We start from the raw sequence: 17,814 nt of genomic DNA, 5'->3' as shown, positions 1-17,814 counted from the left end.
CCCTCCCCGCCCGGCCGCCGCCGCCGGCAGCTGCCCAGACCCTCCGCTCCCGCGGGGGCACCCGGCGTGTCTCCGGCTGCTCCCTCGGGCGAGGTGGCGCGGGGGCTTCGCGGAGACAAAGGCCGAGGGGAGGTGCGGGTGGCGGGCCGGCAGGACCGGGCCGGGGCGGGGGGGTGGATTCGGAGGAGGGGGCGACCGGCGGAGGGAACAAAGCAGCAGAAAAAGACGAGAAGAGCAAAGAAAGTTGATACCGGCGCCCGCGCGCCTCTGCTGCCGCCGCCGCCCCCGGCCCGGCCCGGCCTGCCCGGCTGCCCCGCCGCCGCCGCCCGCCCCCACGACTTTCGCGGGAGGCCCACGGCGCAGCTGGGCACACGGGGTGGCGGGGGGCCGCGGCAACCTGCCCGCGGGAGGGGAGAGGGCCTGGCACCCAAACCTCGGTCACCCTGCGCAGCCCTGGGGCTCCCCCATCCCCTCACTCCTCCTTCCTACTCGGCCCCGCTGACCCCGCCCAGCCCCCGCCCCCCCCCCCCTCGCGCTTTCCTTTAACGCGCGCTCCCGCCGGCGGCTCTTTCCCTCCCCCCGGCCCGGCCCGGCGGCGCGCGGCCTCCACGGGCCCCGGCGGGCGCGCGCCCGCGCCCCATCCCTGCCCGCCCCCTCGCCGAAAGCGCGCGCGCGCCCGCCCACCCCGCCCCTCCCTTGGCAGAGCGCGAGCGCCCGGGCTAATTGGCTGGCTGGCGGGCGCGCGCGCGGCGCTAGCTGGCCGGGAGGGCGGGTGCACGCTCGCGCGCGGAGGCGGCGGCGGGGGCGCGCGCGCGCGCGCGGCAGCAGCTTCACTTCTGTTCGGGCAGCGGGGGCAGGAGCGGCGGCGGCGGGAGAGGCGGCTGCGGGAGCGGCCGCCGCTGCTCCTCAGAAGAGAGGGGGAAGGCGGAGGAGGGCGAGGAGCGCGGGGGAGCGGGCTCATGACTCAGTGAGCGGCTGCAGCCCCTTTCCAGCCCCGCGGCCGGCCGGAGTCGGGGCGACCGCGTCGGATTGTCCCGCAGCCTGTGCCCGGCACCAGCGAGAGAGAGAGAGAGAGAGAGAAGGAGACCTGCGCTCGCCTGCAGGTAGCAGCTGTGCCCCCCTCCGCCCGCCCCGTCCCTCCCGAGGTACATCTCTGCCCCGGCTTCGGTCCCCGCCTGCCTCCCCTCCCCCCGCCAGGCTCTTGCCCCCCCGTCCCTGCCACCCCTCCCTCACGGCAGCCCCCCCCCCCCGGTTTAACTGCGACCCTCGGTCTCTACCTTTATCCTTCACCTTCCGTCCCCCCTCCGCAGCCCCCCGGCGCTGCCCGGGACCCCCTTTTCCCCCCTTGTCATCCCCGGCCGTGCCCTTTCTTAGCAACAGTCTTGGCCGCCCCCTGCCACCTCGGCATCTCTGCCACCGCTCCCCCCTGCTCCATCCCTCCCCCGGGCATCGGTCCAGCCTCCATTGCTCCCCAGCACCCCCACACCCCTTCAATAACTCTTCCCTGTCCGTCTGTCCTGCTTGCCCCGGAGCAGCGGCCACCCCCGCTTCCCCCGCCCATGCCTTGGTCCCCGCGGCACTCGCTGCGCCCCTGGGTCGCTCCGGCGCCGCGGTACCCCCTACCTCCCCCACCCCCCCATGACCGAACCCCCCGGGGAACACCATCCCCACACACCCCCCCCCGCCGCAGCGGTGGGTGACCGGGACTGGAGCCCCTCGGGAGGGGCACTACCCCCCCCCCCCCGCCCCGGAGCGCCCCGATGAGCCCCGCAGCCCAGCCCCCTCCCTTCCCTCTTGTGCCCCCGACGTCTTCCTCTCGCAGTCTCCTCCTCCTCCTCTCCCCGGCTCTCTCCTACTTCTCACCCCGGCCTGGCCGCCGCCTGCTCGCCCGGGGGGGTGCGGGGTGCGTGTGGCGTTTAGGGGGTGCCCATACCCCCCCCGGTACCCGATGCCTCACGCTGGGTCTCCCCGACGGGCGGGTCGCCCGTGTGCCCACCGCGGCGGTGGGGCCGTGGGAGCCCGGGGTGCCGTCCCGTCCCGCCCGGTGCCCCTGCCCGGCCACAAACCGGGCTCCTTCTGCGTCCCCTCCTGTGGTGTTTTGGTCCTTTTGCCCTGTACGGTGTCTAATGAAGATGAAGTAAGGCGGCTGCTGCTGTTTCTGCTCTTCGTGGACCCTGCAGAAATATTCAATTTATCTTGGCTTATAGGAAATTAAGACCGCTTTAGAAAGACATCATCGCTAGCTCTGCCGCCCTTGGGACCCATCTGCACATTGCTGGGATCTCTCTGTCCCTGACTGCTGGATTATTTTTCTTCTGAGGGGTGGTGGTGGTTGGTTTTTTTTGTTGTGGGTTTTTTTTCCCTTTTGAGGTGGGAGGAGAAGGTGCCAGTGGATACATATCACAGAAGCAGGATCTTTTGTACACTCTTCACTTAGAATTGGTAGTTGTGGTTACACTTGTAATCTGTATCTCTGCTGAATCATCTCATGTTAATGGAGAGACTCTTTAGTCCCCTTTCACTCCTTCCTCTGTCCCCTCTGCTCATTTTTCTCAGCGCAACAGCAGGGAGGTTAGCAACCCTCGTCTGAATGTAGAACAGCCTGGCAGCCGGGGACCTGGACATCGTGTGTCTTTCCTCATTGCATGTGACAGTTGCAAAGGCACTCATGGCTGTCCAGAGTCAAGGAGTATCTTGTATTTCTGTCTGCGTTCGTGGCAGTGAAATGTTTTCCTAACAGTGTCATCCCCTCGGTGGATTTTTTTTTTCCTCCATTCTCTTATTTGTTCATGTGTTTGTTTGTCTTTTAAGTTTGACCACGTTTGAAGTGTCTGACTTCAGGCCCTTTAAAACACACTTTTACCGTGATATTGAGCATCCCTTGAGCTATGCAAAATTCCTAGAATTGCAGATACCGTGAGGAGAGGGCGTGGAAGGAACGGCCTGGATGTTAGAAAGGGGAACAGAGAGAGAAGGAGAGGGGAAAAAGCCCAAGAAACTAGCCAGACATCAAATGACAGATTTAAGCATTTTCCTGTTGTAAATACTGGCATTACATGTTACTGTAATTATATGCTCTGGGCTACTGTTACAGTGTTTGTCTGCTGGATAGTAACCTGAACTGATGAAGTGAATACAGTTGGTTTTGGATAATAGTAGTATTTATAGCCAAGATTATTCACAACAGATGTCCTGTGCATATAGGCTTTATTAAATATGCTTTTAACTTTCTGGCCTGCAGTGTTAAAGCCTATGCACATTGTGAAGAGAATTTTTCTCTTTAAAATTAGATGTATTAAGCAAAGAACAGAACTAAAATATAGAGTAAATAGAGACCATCAAAAGTGTTGTAAAAAAAGATGAGAGAAAATGGGTACCTACTATCAAAATTACATTATAGTTATTAAATGCATATTTTGACTTGTCAGAATATGATACTTTTGTGTTTTATTACCTCTAAATCTTCTGTTGCTTTTATCTTAAAATCTGACAACCAGGATGTAAATATCTAAACATTAACCTGTGTAAATACAAGAGTTATGTTAAATATAATGTAGCTGTACCGTAGGAAAAATTGTTCTCTAAGACTGAACAATTTTTTACTTTTAATTTTGGGACACAAGCTATGCATTATTTCAGTTGCTTCAATGAGCAGGCTAGGTCATGTGTTTTTATATAAATTTATATATGAAAACATATTTATAAAATATTCTTTTCCATAATAAAATCCAAAATGCAGATTAAGCTGATTAAGGGAAACCTAGTCCCATATCTATCACTTGCTATTTCTTTTAGCATCTAAACCTTTTAAAGAGATGCCATACTTCCAGATTTCCTTTTCAGTATAGCTTCATAAATTAGACAAAAAAGATCTAATGCCTCCTGAAGTTAGTTGGATTGTGTCAATAATGCCTGAAAAGATTAGTTCTTCCGCTTCACGTTGTGTACTATTTGATAGAATTAGATCTTGGTAAGGCTTTTGCAGAAGAGCTGCTTTCTTACATGCAGCTATAACTAGAACACTTACGGCCTTTTTAAAAAGCATCCTTTTCAACATAACCCTGTTGGCATTGATATTACTTTACTTTGCCTTTGCTGTCTCTTTCCATAAATATGTGCAGGGAGATGAACTTTGTTTAATCTACTGAATGAGCATGGTTGAATCTGAACCTGCAATCTCGTTATGCTCCCTTGAGAGAGTATTAAAACATGTAATAGTCAAGGTGAATAGTTTTGTTCTTAATTGTGATGGTGTCTGTACATAGGTGAAAGGAAAACCAAGTCGAAGTTCACAGCAATTTAAAACTCTTTGTGTATGAAAGAGCAAATTCTTGATTCAGACAGATTCGATCAGAAAACCACCGAGATACGTGGGGATTGTGTGGGTGTAAGCAAGTAACGTTTGGGCCTGTGTGCTTTGAAGGTGGTTGTTTTATTAAAGTCTCTAGAGGAGGATGTATAAAATACATATATAAACTGCAGGTTTGGAGTTAAAGGAAAGACCTTCTGGTTTGGGTTTGTTGGGGTTTTTTTTGTAAAATTTTCTAACAGTCGTTGCCACCACATACGCTAATTCAGTAAGAGTTTTTCATGGACATCTGCCCTTCATTAGAACAGTTTGAGAAGTCATGACAGCTGTAACAGTGGGCTTGTAATTCCTCATCTGTCAGCGTATTGTTATACTATTTAAAATGAAGGAAGAAATGAAAATAGCTAACTAGTATCAGAAGTGTGCAAATAAAACATTAACTTGACTTCTGAGATACACTGAGATTTCTTGTCGCTCGTGTTCTCCGACAGCTTTGTTGCCTCCTGTTGCCTGAACAGAATTTGTCAGGAAAAAACTTCCTTATATCCCTTACCAGTGTGCTTACCGCTCTAGAAGTGTACCGTTTTAGTAAATACAAACAGTCCTGTGTTGGTGCCTTTTGCTTCTGTGAATGTTTCCATCGAGTGTGCCAAGATGTGGATTTTGTAATGTGGAAACCCACATTATAGACTTGGAATGAGCCCACAGTTGTATTTCATATGGGATAACGGAGAGTCTTAAGATAGTAATAGCTCTCAGGTTTTGACAAACGGTGCTAGATTTGAACCGGTGGCACAGTGGTGAGATAGCTAACTCGTGATATTGCCAAGCGGTTGAAAAATGTCATTCACAGTGAATGGTGTTATACTTGCAGAATTATGTTTCCTGCTTAACTACAATAACATGCTTTTCATATATATGCATAAGGGTTTATTATTTATTTGGTATGGGGCTTATAACTAGTAACTCCTGAATTATTGTTAAGATTCGTATGGCAAAACTCCTCAGTTCTAAGTTTACTGAAGCACTGTAACACAAGCATTGTGTATTAAGACAAAGACATAAATATCGTGTGTTATTTCCTTAAAGCATGTAAGAAATTCTATTGGACAGTTTCTTCTGAAAAGGTAACTTGTTGTTTGTTCTTTGTTCAGTGCAGCACCTGCCATGTCTACAGAGGGGCAGAGAGTTGATGATAGTCCAAGCACTAGTGGAGGCAGCTCTGATGGAGATCAGCGTGAAGGTGTTCAGCAGGAACAAGAAAGGGAGCAAGTTCAACCCAAGAAAAAAGAGGGCAAAATATCAAGCAAAACAGCTGCTAAACTGTCAACTAGTGCTAAAAGGTACAGTGTTCTTTCTGGCTGTTTATTTTGCTTTCTTTTTTTTCAGCTGCCCATCAGATATATGTATTGACTCAGTATATTAATTTTCTTATTGTTTTATTATAACAGTACTATGTCAGTGTAATAGCCTTTTGAGACTGGTCACAATAACGAGACCTGTATACTTTTTTCCTTTCTTTGACAGAGTGGCTCTTTCACATGGTTTTAATAGTAGCTTGCATGATAAAAGCTGACATTTTTTTATTGCTAGTAAAACTCAGACAGTTTTGTAGCCTTATAAAATATATCTCTGTGTGTGTATGTATGACTGATGTTGAAACTTGTCAGTGTAACTTACAGTTAATTAACCATAAACATTTCAGACAGTTCAGTAACTCAGCATGTTAGGACTACCGTAATACCTATTGCTGTAAAGTACTGCGTTTTCTTTTCCCAGATGGTCAGGTCAGAAATATTTGAGTGAAAAACAAATGCATGTTGGTTTCATTACTTTAAACTGTGGTCTGTTTTAATACCCATTTCTTTTCCTTCTCTTTTCTGCTTGAGAGGAAATGTGGATTTGTAGAATAACTATTTAAATTATTCTATGCTATCATGTCAATCTCCAGATAACAATTGTCTTGCTTGGACCAGACAGAAGGAATTTACAGCTTAGTGTTGCTCCATTAGTACACGTAGGGGTGTTAGTCTAGGCAACAGAATTCGAATGGGATTGTAGTGATTGAAGTTAAAAAACACCTTTAAAATGATCTGACAAGAGACCAATTCTGCAGACTGTCCTGATGCAGAATTCCCAAATCCTGTTTCTTTGCTAATTCAAGGCCATGTAAACTACAAGAAAAACCATTGGAGTTGTGCCACTATGGTGCTGTGGTAAAGCAGAAGCATCAAGGCCCTATTACCAGAATTTGTAACATATGCATGTAGTAGGAGTCCGTAAATACCAATATATAAACATGTGTGTACATCTTTCCAGGATTCAGGTCTTTGTCTTGGCTTAATCTGTCCCTTACCTTTTATGTACTTTTCTGAACTGAAGTCTCTTCTGTCTTTCCAGTGAGGTATTGTCATGCTTTCTTCTGCCATAGGCACCTTCCCTTCAGCTAGCCTTTCTTCTTTTTTTTCTTCACCGGTGAAATGCTTTCTAAAGACCTATTCCTACTATGACACTGTTAGGAGAATACGTAGTCATATCACTTACAGGATGGCCAGCAAAGCTTGCCCATGTTTCCTTTTATGACTAAAAGGGAAAAAAACCCAACAGCTTTCACTTCAAACCGTAATGTTATTCATATAGTTAATCCTCACAGCTGTTATGGTTTCTGGGCTTCTTCTCTTTTGTCTGCTTTCTGCTATTGTTATTTTTTAAATATTAGGAATATTGGACTAGTCATGACTTTTAAGGTCATAAAAACAGTTTTTAATGTCTTTAGAAAAGAGTCTATGTGTTCTGAACTTTGTACAATGCCTAATGTAATGATGCCACAATTCTGACAAGGGCCTGTGGACACTATCCTATTAAAAAATTAATAATGATATGTCAGAAATTGGTCTATTAATCTTTGCTTTGTATCTTCAAAGCCTAGAGCTTTTATCAACATGCATTTCACAGTGATAAAATTACTTAAACCTTTTAAAGTTTAATCATATCTGCTTATGGTTCTGCTGAAACTAATTATGCCAGTTGCTGACATCAGTATGTTTGCCAGTTAGTTAGACTCTAAAGCCAGTTTCACATGTGTACTAATATTGAAGGAAAGCCTTTGATTATGCATTTTAAAAGCTGAGATGATTTATAGGAGTTCTGTAGATATGTGCACAATAATATTTTTGAAAAAAATGTATTTTAGGAGTGCTGGTTGTCATAGCACTTTGTGGAAGGATCAGAGCGACATAGTTATAGTTAACAGGGTTTTTAATAGTATCATAGTATTTTTTTTCTTAGTATTCAGTAGTTTGTCACTGTATTAGAATTGGGTTTACGTTTCTATAAACATTCTTAATTTGGCCAGGTTTTCATATTACAAGCTTTGTTTCTTTTGCTTTTTAATTAAAATTAAAGGGATTTGATGGCTGGACTGTTTGGTGAATGAGGAATTGGTTGGATGGTTGCATCCAGAGGGTAGTGATCAACGGCTCAATGTCCAGATGGAGATCAGTGACAAGTGGTGTCCATCAGGGGTCCTTAGTGGGACCGATACTGTTTAATGTCTTCACCAATGACATAGATGGAGGGATCGAGTGTACCCTGAGCAAGTTTGCAGATGACACCAAGCTGAGTGGTGTGGTTGACGTGCCTGAGGGATGGGATGCCATCCAGAGGGACCTGGACAAGCTCAAGAAGTGGGCCTGTGTGAACCTCATGAGGTTCAAAAAGGCCAAGTGCAAGGTCCTGCACCTGGGTCAGGGCAATCCCCAGTATCAATAAGGGCTGGGGGGTGAAGAAATTGAGAGCAGCCCTGCAGAGAAAGGGCTTGAGGGTAATGGTGGATAAAAAGCTGGACATGAGCCAGCAATGTGCGCTCACAGCCTAGAAAGCCAACCGTATCCTGGGCTGCATGAAAAGCAGTGTGGCCAGCAGATCGAGGGAGGTGTTTCTGCCCCTCTCCTCCACTCTCGTGAGACCCCAGCTACAGTACTGCATCCAGCCCTGGAGTCCTCAGCACAGGAAAGACATGGACTTGTTGGAGTGGGTCCAGAGGAGGGCCACAAAAATGATCAGAGGGATGGAACACCTCTCCTGTGAAAAAAGGCTGAGAAGAGTTGGGGTTGTTCAGCCTGGAGAAGAGAAGGCTCTGCAGAGACCTTATTTCAGCCTTTCAATACTTAAAGGGGGCCTATAAGAAAGACGGGTACAGAGTTTTCAGCAGGGCCTGTAGTGATAGGACAAGGGGTAATGGTTTTAAACTAAAGGAGAGTAGATTCAGACTAGATATAAGGAAGAAATTTTTTACAATGAGGATGGTGAAACACTGGAACAGGTTGCCCAGAGAAGTGGTAGATGCCTCATCCCTGAAACATTCGAGGTCAGGTTGGATGGGGCTCTGAGCAACCTGATCTAGTTGAAGGTGTCCCTGCTCATTGCAGGGGGGTTGGACTAGACGACCTTTAAAGGTCCCTTCTCACCCAAACTATTCTATGAAAATCGGTAATGCCTTAAGAAAGGAAAATCAGAAGTTGAAGTAGAGGATAAAAAGGAAAGGAGTAGCATGAGGAAGGAAAAATGGCATAGAGTCCTCAATATGTGAGAAGTATTATAGAAACTGTCTATATAAAATACCTTCATAGTAATATTATTATTTTTGTTCATTAGAAGTGAAAAGTAGTGCAGGAATAAGGCTATACTCCTTCAATGGGAATGTTGTTCTTGACCAGGTTAAAAAAGCGATCTTTTAAAAATTGAAATAAATTGAAGTAATTCAGCTCTCCTAGTAGAAAAAGACTGAATATATGCTTAGCGACTTTTCTCCTTTTCTAACTTTTGAATTCTGTAGCTTTGTATGGCATTACTCTAAAGTCACAATAATCTTCACTTAAGTGTTTCACTATGCAATTCCTTCTAATAATTCCATTATAGTTAAAGGAGTCAACTCTGCTAAAATCAGTAAAAACCCCAAACAACGGAGTATACTGCAGTTGTGGCTTTGGTCAAGATTCCTTAATTCCTGTTTAGAGCAGAGAACACCAGCAAGTTAACGTAGCACTGGTGCTAAAGTCACAGACTACAGACTTGATTCTAACCTGAATTTGGAAGTCGCTTTTTCTCACTTGGAAAGCTTTTTCATGCATATGGAATTGTAGTCACAGTATTTTTAGATTACGTTATGAGACCTATTGTATATCTTGGATTAGGATGAAGATTTGTGTATTTGTATTTGGAATACTTCTGCTTTTTATTTGTATGTTTATGTAGTCAGCTGGACTTAAAGAATTTTCAGTAGCATTAGGTTTTATATAAATCAAGATTTAGCAGTGTGCTGACTTTTGGTCGTGTAAAAGTAAATTGCTACAATGTTTTATGTATGAATATACTACTCCTGCAGCTTGCCGCTTTCCAAAATGATCTAATTATGGAGGCTATATGGAACCACTTGAATTCATGTTTGAGTAAGATTTTTGTTTTTAGGATATAGAGTTTCTTCTGTTAGCATCGCTATAGATGGCATCAAGAAGGCAGAATGCTGTCATGCGCCATCCTCTGTTAATACTTCTAGGAGTAGCTGCTATTCAGGTGTAATAGCTTACAGTGTATGTCATTCATACAGTGTACTGGTCCTTCAATTTTCCTCACCCAGAGGGCATCACCTTAAATAGCAACCTTTCTTACCTAACATCTCAAGACTGAGAAACTCGCTGCATATCACAATTACAGTTCAGAAGTGGAATTGAATTGCTGTCCTTGAAAACAGCAGGCATCTTGTTACCTCTTAAGTAGCAAATCTTAGCATGACCTTTGGATTGAGAGAAGTGTAACCATTCTTGGCTGACACAGTAGCTCAACAAATAAATGTGTTGTTTTGCTTGGCTTCTGAAGTTGATACTTGAAAATCTGTCAATCTTTCTGTCCAGTCCTGGAATTTTTTTTATAAATATCTGTGCCTACAATGAATTGTGAACTTTAAAACTTTGATTGTAATATTTTATTTCCTTTATTGAAAGAAGTTACAACCTTAAGGAATAGCACAAAGGAAAGATTAAATTTGTTTGAAATTCAACAAAATAAAAATACGTGCTTTTTTTCCCTTTTTTTTTCTCAGATAATTTTATCACAGCACTACTTTCAAGGAATCTGGGGATGATATTTAGCATGTTGAATATGACGGCAAAATATGGAGTGCTTTTTCTTGTAAGAAATATCTTTGTCATATATTGTACATCTAGTATGGAGGCGAGAATATTTCTTTTCCTCCAGCACGAATCTAACCATCTTTAGATCAATTTCCTGCTCAGTCACAGTTTATGTAAGATTGAAATACATACCAGTGATTGCATTCCTTAGTATTTTCTAAATAGCATATGCTTCAGGATGGAGTATTGGTTCATTTATGGGTAAAGAGGCGTGTATTTTAGAAAAGTAGGTGTGGTAAAAATAGCTCATTGCCGTATAGTCCTTTGTTTTGCTTCTTTTCCTATTACTTATATTGGGAAATCCTCTGACATGTTCAGTTCTCTCGTAGCTTTAGAGAACTTTAATTTTTTCATGAAGGAAACAACACACAGTCCCCCTAGGCTTGGAACGGTAGTAAATACGTGGAATTTAGGGGTAGATTAACCTTTGCACTATTACTGGAAGGCAACTATGTTTGTTCTTTTCTGTTAGTAAAATGGAGGGGAAAAATATTTTCATATGTATAGATATATGTATGAGAGAGAGGGGGGTCAAATGACTTCTTTAGGACCAAAGAGTATCAGATCTGACATTGCAAATTAAATGTCCTATGTGTACAGCCCAGGGCTTTGATTACTAGCAAGGGCTTCTCCCCCTACTGTCACCCCACTTCCCAATATATAGTAAACCAGTATGTCATTAGTTTAAATATAAACTGGATATGTATAATGATTTTAAGTTAGAGTCTTTTTTCCTGTCTGACGTAGCTAGACATATGTACTGAGGCAGAAAATCCAAAGAAAGAGATCCAGAAAGGACCCTGCAAAAAATGTTTTGTTGCCAGAGGCCGCATATTCTCGTGGTGAACCCTCTGTGCTCAGCGAAGGAAGTGAGGCATATCCTCTCCTATGCCAGATTCTGAAGGCAACTCAATGGAGATATGAAACAAATGCAGAGCAGTGGAATAACTCATGCAGACAAAGGCCAGCTTGCACATTGGAGGTCTCTATCAGTGCAAGGCTCTCTGGGATGTTGTCTGATGATTTAATTGTAACTTTGAATGCAGTGACATGTGAACAACCTATGCGTGTCAGCTGCTCTACAGAAACTGTTCATGAACGTGCTCTCAGCATGAATGCAAAGTAAATTAAGGTTGCAATAAAAGAGGTGTAAGGTGTATATATTAATTCTTGTTTGGGATGCCACAGAGTAGAATAAACACGGACAGCTTGCTGAGGAGCAATTGATGGACAGTATTGTATTAATATGTTCTATCTTGTTTGCATAAAAATAATCATGAATGAAACATCTCTATCTTAGATGCTTGCAAAAGCAATTAGGACCTTTGGACATAAATAGAAAGTACCATCTGATCAATTTTTGTCACTTGAAGCAGAAAGGTATTTTTTCTTGTTTGCTCAATCACAGGAGAAGCTTGAGAAAGGACCTTTTTAGTGCTCTTGGCATTAGAAGTTAGAAATTTGGGGTTGAACTAGAACAGAGGGAGAAAAGGAGAGAGCTCTGTACCCTCTTGTTTTCAGAATGGAAGGGACATGGGTTAGGATTTAGGAGGAGGAATATAAGATTTTTGATCTAGGACTTAAACTGCACTTGTCAATCCGTTCTTGATGTGTCTCAGACTCATTGTAATGCAACGAAATATTACCTGCTGTTACTGCTATATGTAAAGCAAAGGAATAATCCCTGACTCTGTAGAAGTTCAATGCCATCATTCTGTAACTTCCCAAAAGGCAGAAAAAAGCAAAACAACCCATAAAACATGAAATTGAAGATTCCATGCTACCTAGGTTGTCCATGATTTGAATTTGTGATCGTGTAAATTTCAAAAACACAGTAGAAATTTTTCATATACAGAAGAAATATTTTAAGCATCTCCCACACTTGTACGGTCTCCCTTCTAAAAGGTGTGAACTGTTAGGATTGTTTAAATGGAGCAACTTTTTAAAAGCAACATGTCTGTTGTGCTTAGACTTCACTAATCAGATTTTTCCTTTTAAAAAATGTGGTGGATTTTCAGTGTTACTACAATGACATTCTGCAAATATTGATTAAGCAGCCTGTGCTTGTATTTTTACAAGAAAGGAATGATATTTATGGGGGAAATTCTATGTACTGGAGATGTAAATATTTCAATGAGTAGAAAAAGCAAATAAACATTGAATTTCTCCCCCTCTACAGGAGTAACTAGTGTGTGTGTATGGAGGGTTGGGGTGCATAGAAGTTAGAAGGAAAGCAAAGCATCTGAAAGAGTGTTTTTATCCTTTCAGCGATATCAGCTGGTCTAATGAACAATTATTACTTCTACCTACAAATCTTGCTTATGTATGGCCTAATTATTTCAAAGTGTGAATGACAAAGGATTGGAGTTTCTCGTTCAGGCTAGTTCTTCTGCTGCCTTTGGTTCATTTATTTGTTATAGCCATAAAATCAACTCTTAGTGGCATAAGGGGAATTTTGATAGTGGCTGTGAGACTCCTTAGCATGTAAGATTGTGTTTGGATCGTAACATTTTATAGAGAATTAAACTGCTCATTTTTATGTTATATATGCCAATATACCCAAATGTTTATTTTGATATACCATTTCCTTTGTATTTATGTACAAAATGGGTGGCAGTAATTTTTAAAAAGATATGTGTGTACTTCAGGTCAGGCCTGAACTTTTGGGTCGTGGCTTGGGCACGTATCTGAGGAATTGGAGTGGTGTTATCACACAGGTTTTCTTTCTTAATGTAGGGAATAACAGGAATAGCAGTCTGCTCCTGTACATGAAATCCTGTGAAGGAGAAGGAAAGAAGAAAATACTGAGGGTACATTGAACTGTTTTTCTTTTCCTTCCTCCTTCTAAATGTTCATGGTTTTGCACTGAAGCAGCCTATAAAGAAGCCTTGGGTGTAGTTTATAGGGAAGGTGGCCATTGCAGCCCTGCTTAAGGCATCATGCTCTGGCAAGTCTTTGGGAACTATAAACTCCTCCAAGTTCCTTTGGGAACTCTGTAAACTCCTATTCTGCATGTTTAAATTTCTTCTGAGGGGGATATACTTGCTCTTGTGCAGATGCTGGTGTAACAGAAAAGAGCCCACGTTGCCAGACGTGGCAGAGAACAGGAATTCAGGGACTTGGCATGAGCGTATCATCAGCCTGGGAATATCGAGAAATCCTTAACAACGGAGTTGCTCTGCCTGGAGGAAGACCTGCAGCAGGATGCCTGTAAGGAGTGCAGTACTGCCAGGACCTGGACTGGACCTGTCCAGCTTCAAGGCTTTATCAGTGACCTGGAGGATATGGCAGACCGCACTCTCAAGTTTGCAGATGACAACAAGTTCAGGGGAACAGTTGGTACACACAGGGTCAGGGCTACTGCTCAGAGGGACCTCAGCAGGCTGCAAGAGAGGGTTGACAGGGAACTCGTGAAATTCAACAAGGACAAATGTAACATCATGCATGTGTGAAGGACTAACGCCTTGTAATGATTTTTAGTTCAACATTTTCTTGAGCAGTTTCATGAAACCTTATAGCATCAGCTTTCCATCAGAAATTATAAGAATTATATTTTATTACTATTGATTGCTGTAGAAGTGTTCATAAAGTTGAAAGAAATATATTGCAAGAAAGTCCTGATAATATATTTTTTTTTTCTTAAGGATTCAGAAAGAACTTGCAGAAATTACATTAGACCCTCCTCCAAACTGTAGGTAAGTTCACCTGGATTTTATTAATTTGGAATATAGAAATGGAATATATGGAACTATGGAAATTGTACAGGGGACTGGAGTAAATTTTAGCTATTCCTTTTTGCTAATTACTTAGTAATTTTGGAATAAAAGCTGATAGATAATGCCTACATACAAGGAATTGATATGATATACTTCCTGATAGCAAAAGTAATGGTAAAAACTGATGGACTCTACAATGTGTTAATAGATACAGGCTAAAAATCAAATCACCCTTCATTTGAGGTATTAAATCAATAGCATTTTGTTTGATTCTGTAAAATGTAATCTTGGTGGCAGTTGCTGGTATGTTTGATTCCTTTTTCTTGCAAATTGTTAACACGCTGTGAATATAATGGAGAAATAAAAATGTTATAGGCACACACTATTATTAATCTTCCGACAGTGTTTCTGGTGATCAATTACAATATCCAGTGGAAACTTCCTGAAATAGAGTGTATCATTGCATAGCCTTTCTAGTAATGACTTTGTGCTTGTGTTTTGGGTAGGGTTTTTTTTGTCAGTTATGTTTACTTTCAGTGTGTTTAAAATTGGCTTTGAAATGAGTAATGAGGTAGGCCTAGAAACCCTGGCTGCCTGGTGGCCAGGGGTATACAGTTGTTTTCAGATGGCTGTCTGGGGCTTCTTATCTGTCAGCTTGACATATGGTCAGTGCTGGAGCGGGGCCAGGGCTGCGCTGCTTAAAGGAGCCCCTGCCACCGCACCTCTCGCCGTGCGAGGTCGGGCTCCGTGCAGAGGAATCGCTTCCACCCAGTCCTGCCAACCCATTTCAACTGATGTGGTTAGTGGGATTCATTCTATTAGTGCATTAAAAAGCAAGATTGATAGAAATGGCTGATTGCATGCAGCTTTTGTAATGAATCCCAGTACGTTTCAGTATCGAATTAACTAAGCAACTGGTAGTAAAAATGACAGTCAGCTTTATTGTTTTGGTCTCTTGACAAAAGTATGTGTGAGAAAATATTCTAACAAGATTTGATGTGGTTGTGCTGGATCTCAAGATATAAGTCAAGTGGCTATGTAGTGAAGTAGCCTCGCAATAATAGCGTTCAAAGAGTGTTTCAGTCATTTAGGATGAACGGTTCTTTGCTAGATAAAACATTTTAATAGCTAAGCTGTTCTGTCATACTTACGACTGTGTGTGAGTCTTCAATCACATCAAAGCTGTTTCAAATGGCAGATCTTTACTTAGGTGTTGATGACTGATGCCTATTAGTGGATTGATTTGCTGAGATGAATGTAAAACTTCATTCTGTTGTAGAAGAATGCATAAGGCTTTGAACTGAGTCTAAAAGGCTTATAGTTTTTACAGCAGTGTCATTTGTTCCAGTTTTCTGAATCCTTCTCTTTGTAACAAAGCAGTTGTTTCAGTATACAAGATACTGTTATTTGATTTTCTTTTGCTAGTGAGTGTAAAGTGAGCATTTGCTGTCTTAGTGGAAAGCCTTTTGGTGACTTGCAATTAAAAAAAGTGAGCTGGAGATTTCCTGTTTTTTTTTAAATTATTTACGCTAATGATAAAATGGCAATGAAGTGCACTGCATGATGCTGTTTTGCAAAATCAAAAAATTACATCTAACTTCGTGTGTCTTCTGCTTTAACACAGTTCTTAAGATGCAGAATTATTTCATGTTGTGATCTTGATAGATAACCATTAGTAACTTCACTATTAGCAAATGTTTTTATAGTCAATACAGAATCACTTCATTTAGTTTTATGCTCTGTTGACATAGTCTAAGCAGTGTTTTCATTTGAACTTCATCTATTTTCCGTTATAGTTAAACATTACAAAATAAATACATCAGCCAGACATGATCCTTCAGCATAATGAAGAAAGCCAAGCTATAGTACAGTATATCTTACCCTAAAATATTGATACATCCTTTCTTGTTTTTAGTGAAATTTAGATCATTGTTATAAGAGGTGTTAGATTTTCTATTAAAAAAACCCATATTTCGTAAAGATAAGTTCCTTACAGATGTAGGCTGCCTGAAATGATTGTGATTCCAGCTTACCTACCTTATGTGTCCTCTTTTATATATAAAATAAATCATGGTTGGGCAATAGGAATGTGATAAATCTGAAAACTAAATGTCACAGAAGACGTGAAAGAAAGCTGTGTTATTCAAGAATACTCTCTTAAGTAGTTATTTAGGAAGTTCTGATAGGCAGGATAATGAACTGAATTGGAACTTGGGTGGAACATTGCAAGATGTGTTGCAAGACTTTCAATTAACTACAGCAGGCCAAAGATTCAGGTTTGTCTCATTCAGGAAAAAACCCAAAATGGAACAGTATCTGTAGTACAGTAGCATCCCTTAATGGCATGCTAGGCTACACAGTCAGAACAAGCTCCAGGGGAGTTGCAGCTTCCACTTCTGCAGCAGCTGCAATCTTAACACTTCCCCTGCCTCATCCCCACAAAGAGAATAGGCTGTATAATCTTCTTTTTTGTCTGGAAGACAAAAAAAAGTCTTGCTTACACATGTGGCTTGTAATTGGCAGATTATCAATGCTATGACTTGCGGCATCTTTCCAAAACTATGGAAAGCTGTGGATTTCAGAGTTCCTAAAAAATCTGTAATGTTTGGCTTTAAAAGATTTGACTTTGTAAGAAATCGGAGTTGCCTGCCTCCCTAGGTGTTATATTTCATATTCTGTAGTTTGGGTTTTTGGCAATGGCAAGAGTCCTCTCGACTCCCCAAACTTTGGATCGTTCCTCAGGACTGAGAATGTATAATGTTCTAAGTGTCAAAAAGTCAAGCTGGGGGGCATGTGGGAGTTGAGCAGTGTAATCATTGCTATTTTTGGAGGAAGGCATGCCATAAAAAAGCCTGTTATACTTCACATTTAACAGAAAGAACTGGATGCTTTTTGGTATGTGTTGTGTCCCATTCCTTCCCCCCCGCCCCTTTACTTCTGCATAGAGCTGAATTTACTGTCAAAGGAAAGTGCTGAATGCTAAGCAGATACATTTGTATTTTAAATCTACAGCATTGTGAGACTTCAGTTTGTCAGGCGACAGTATACCTAAATTGTAGATGTTTGCCACTCTTCTTTTTTTCCTCTTCATTGAAATACCAAAGGCTGATTGCTAGAAATGCTGCACATATTATGCCTCTGAGTAGTGCAGAGTATGCCCTTTCTCACAGTTGATAAAAACCTCATCTTTAACTATCATTTTCATATATTGCCTTGCTGGAAGAGGGGAATAGTTGGGAATTCTTGTAGCTAAAATAATGCCTTTTCAAACTTTCCTATATTTTGGACTGCATCTTGTCCAAGACAATAGATTTTGTAGAATACAACTTCTATTGTCAGCATTGTATACTATTTCCCTTCTCACTGGCAAGAGAACATCTCTGTGGCAACTTACACCAATTGCTTACATGGGAAAATAATATTTGGAAAGTATTTAATGTATTTTTAGCTTCTTTCAATGTGAACTTAGCAGCTGAAAACACGGAGAGCCTGCACAAAGCAAATAGCAGCTCTCTCTGGACGCCACTTGGAGCAACTGCTCAAAATTTTCCTATTAAGTCACTGTAGATCCCTATCTTCCTCTTGGTCTTTTCTTTTA

At 42.4% G+C, this 17,814-nt stretch overlaps 1 protein-coding gene across 4 annotated transcripts in view; it reads left to right on the top strand.

The window, feature by feature from the left end:
- Positions 1-857: 857 nt before the first annotated feature.
- LOC137665946 (ubiquitin-conjugating enzyme E2 E2) overlaps positions 858-17,814 on the top strand; it is a 232,273-nt gene continuing 215,316 nt past the window's right edge. Inside the window, exons 1-3 of one of the 4 annotated variants that reach the window (XM_068405466.1) lie at positions 858-1,103; positions 5,469-5,652; positions 14,145-14,195. In XM_068405466.1, coding sequence (XP_068261567.1) covers positions 5,477-5,652; positions 14,145-14,195 — 227 coding nt within the window. In that variant the 5' untranslated portion in view covers positions 858-1,103; positions 5,469-5,476. Of the gene's footprint in view, positions 1,146-5,463; positions 5,653-14,144; positions 14,196-17,814 lie in introns of all 4 variants that reach the window. The other 3 variants (XM_068405462.1, XM_068405463.1, XM_068405465.1) reach the window with 3 other exon arrangements.

Source organism: Nyctibius grandis, chromosome 7 (assembly GCF_013368605.1).
Source record: "Nyctibius grandis isolate bNycGra1 chromosome 7, bNycGra1.pri, whole genome shotgun sequence".
Lineage (NCBI taxonomy): Eukaryota > Metazoa > Chordata > Aves > Nyctibiiformes > Nyctibiidae > Nyctibius > Nyctibius grandis.
Note: the sequence above shows the minus strand (reverse complement) of the source record. Positions and strands in the feature narration are given on the sequence as shown.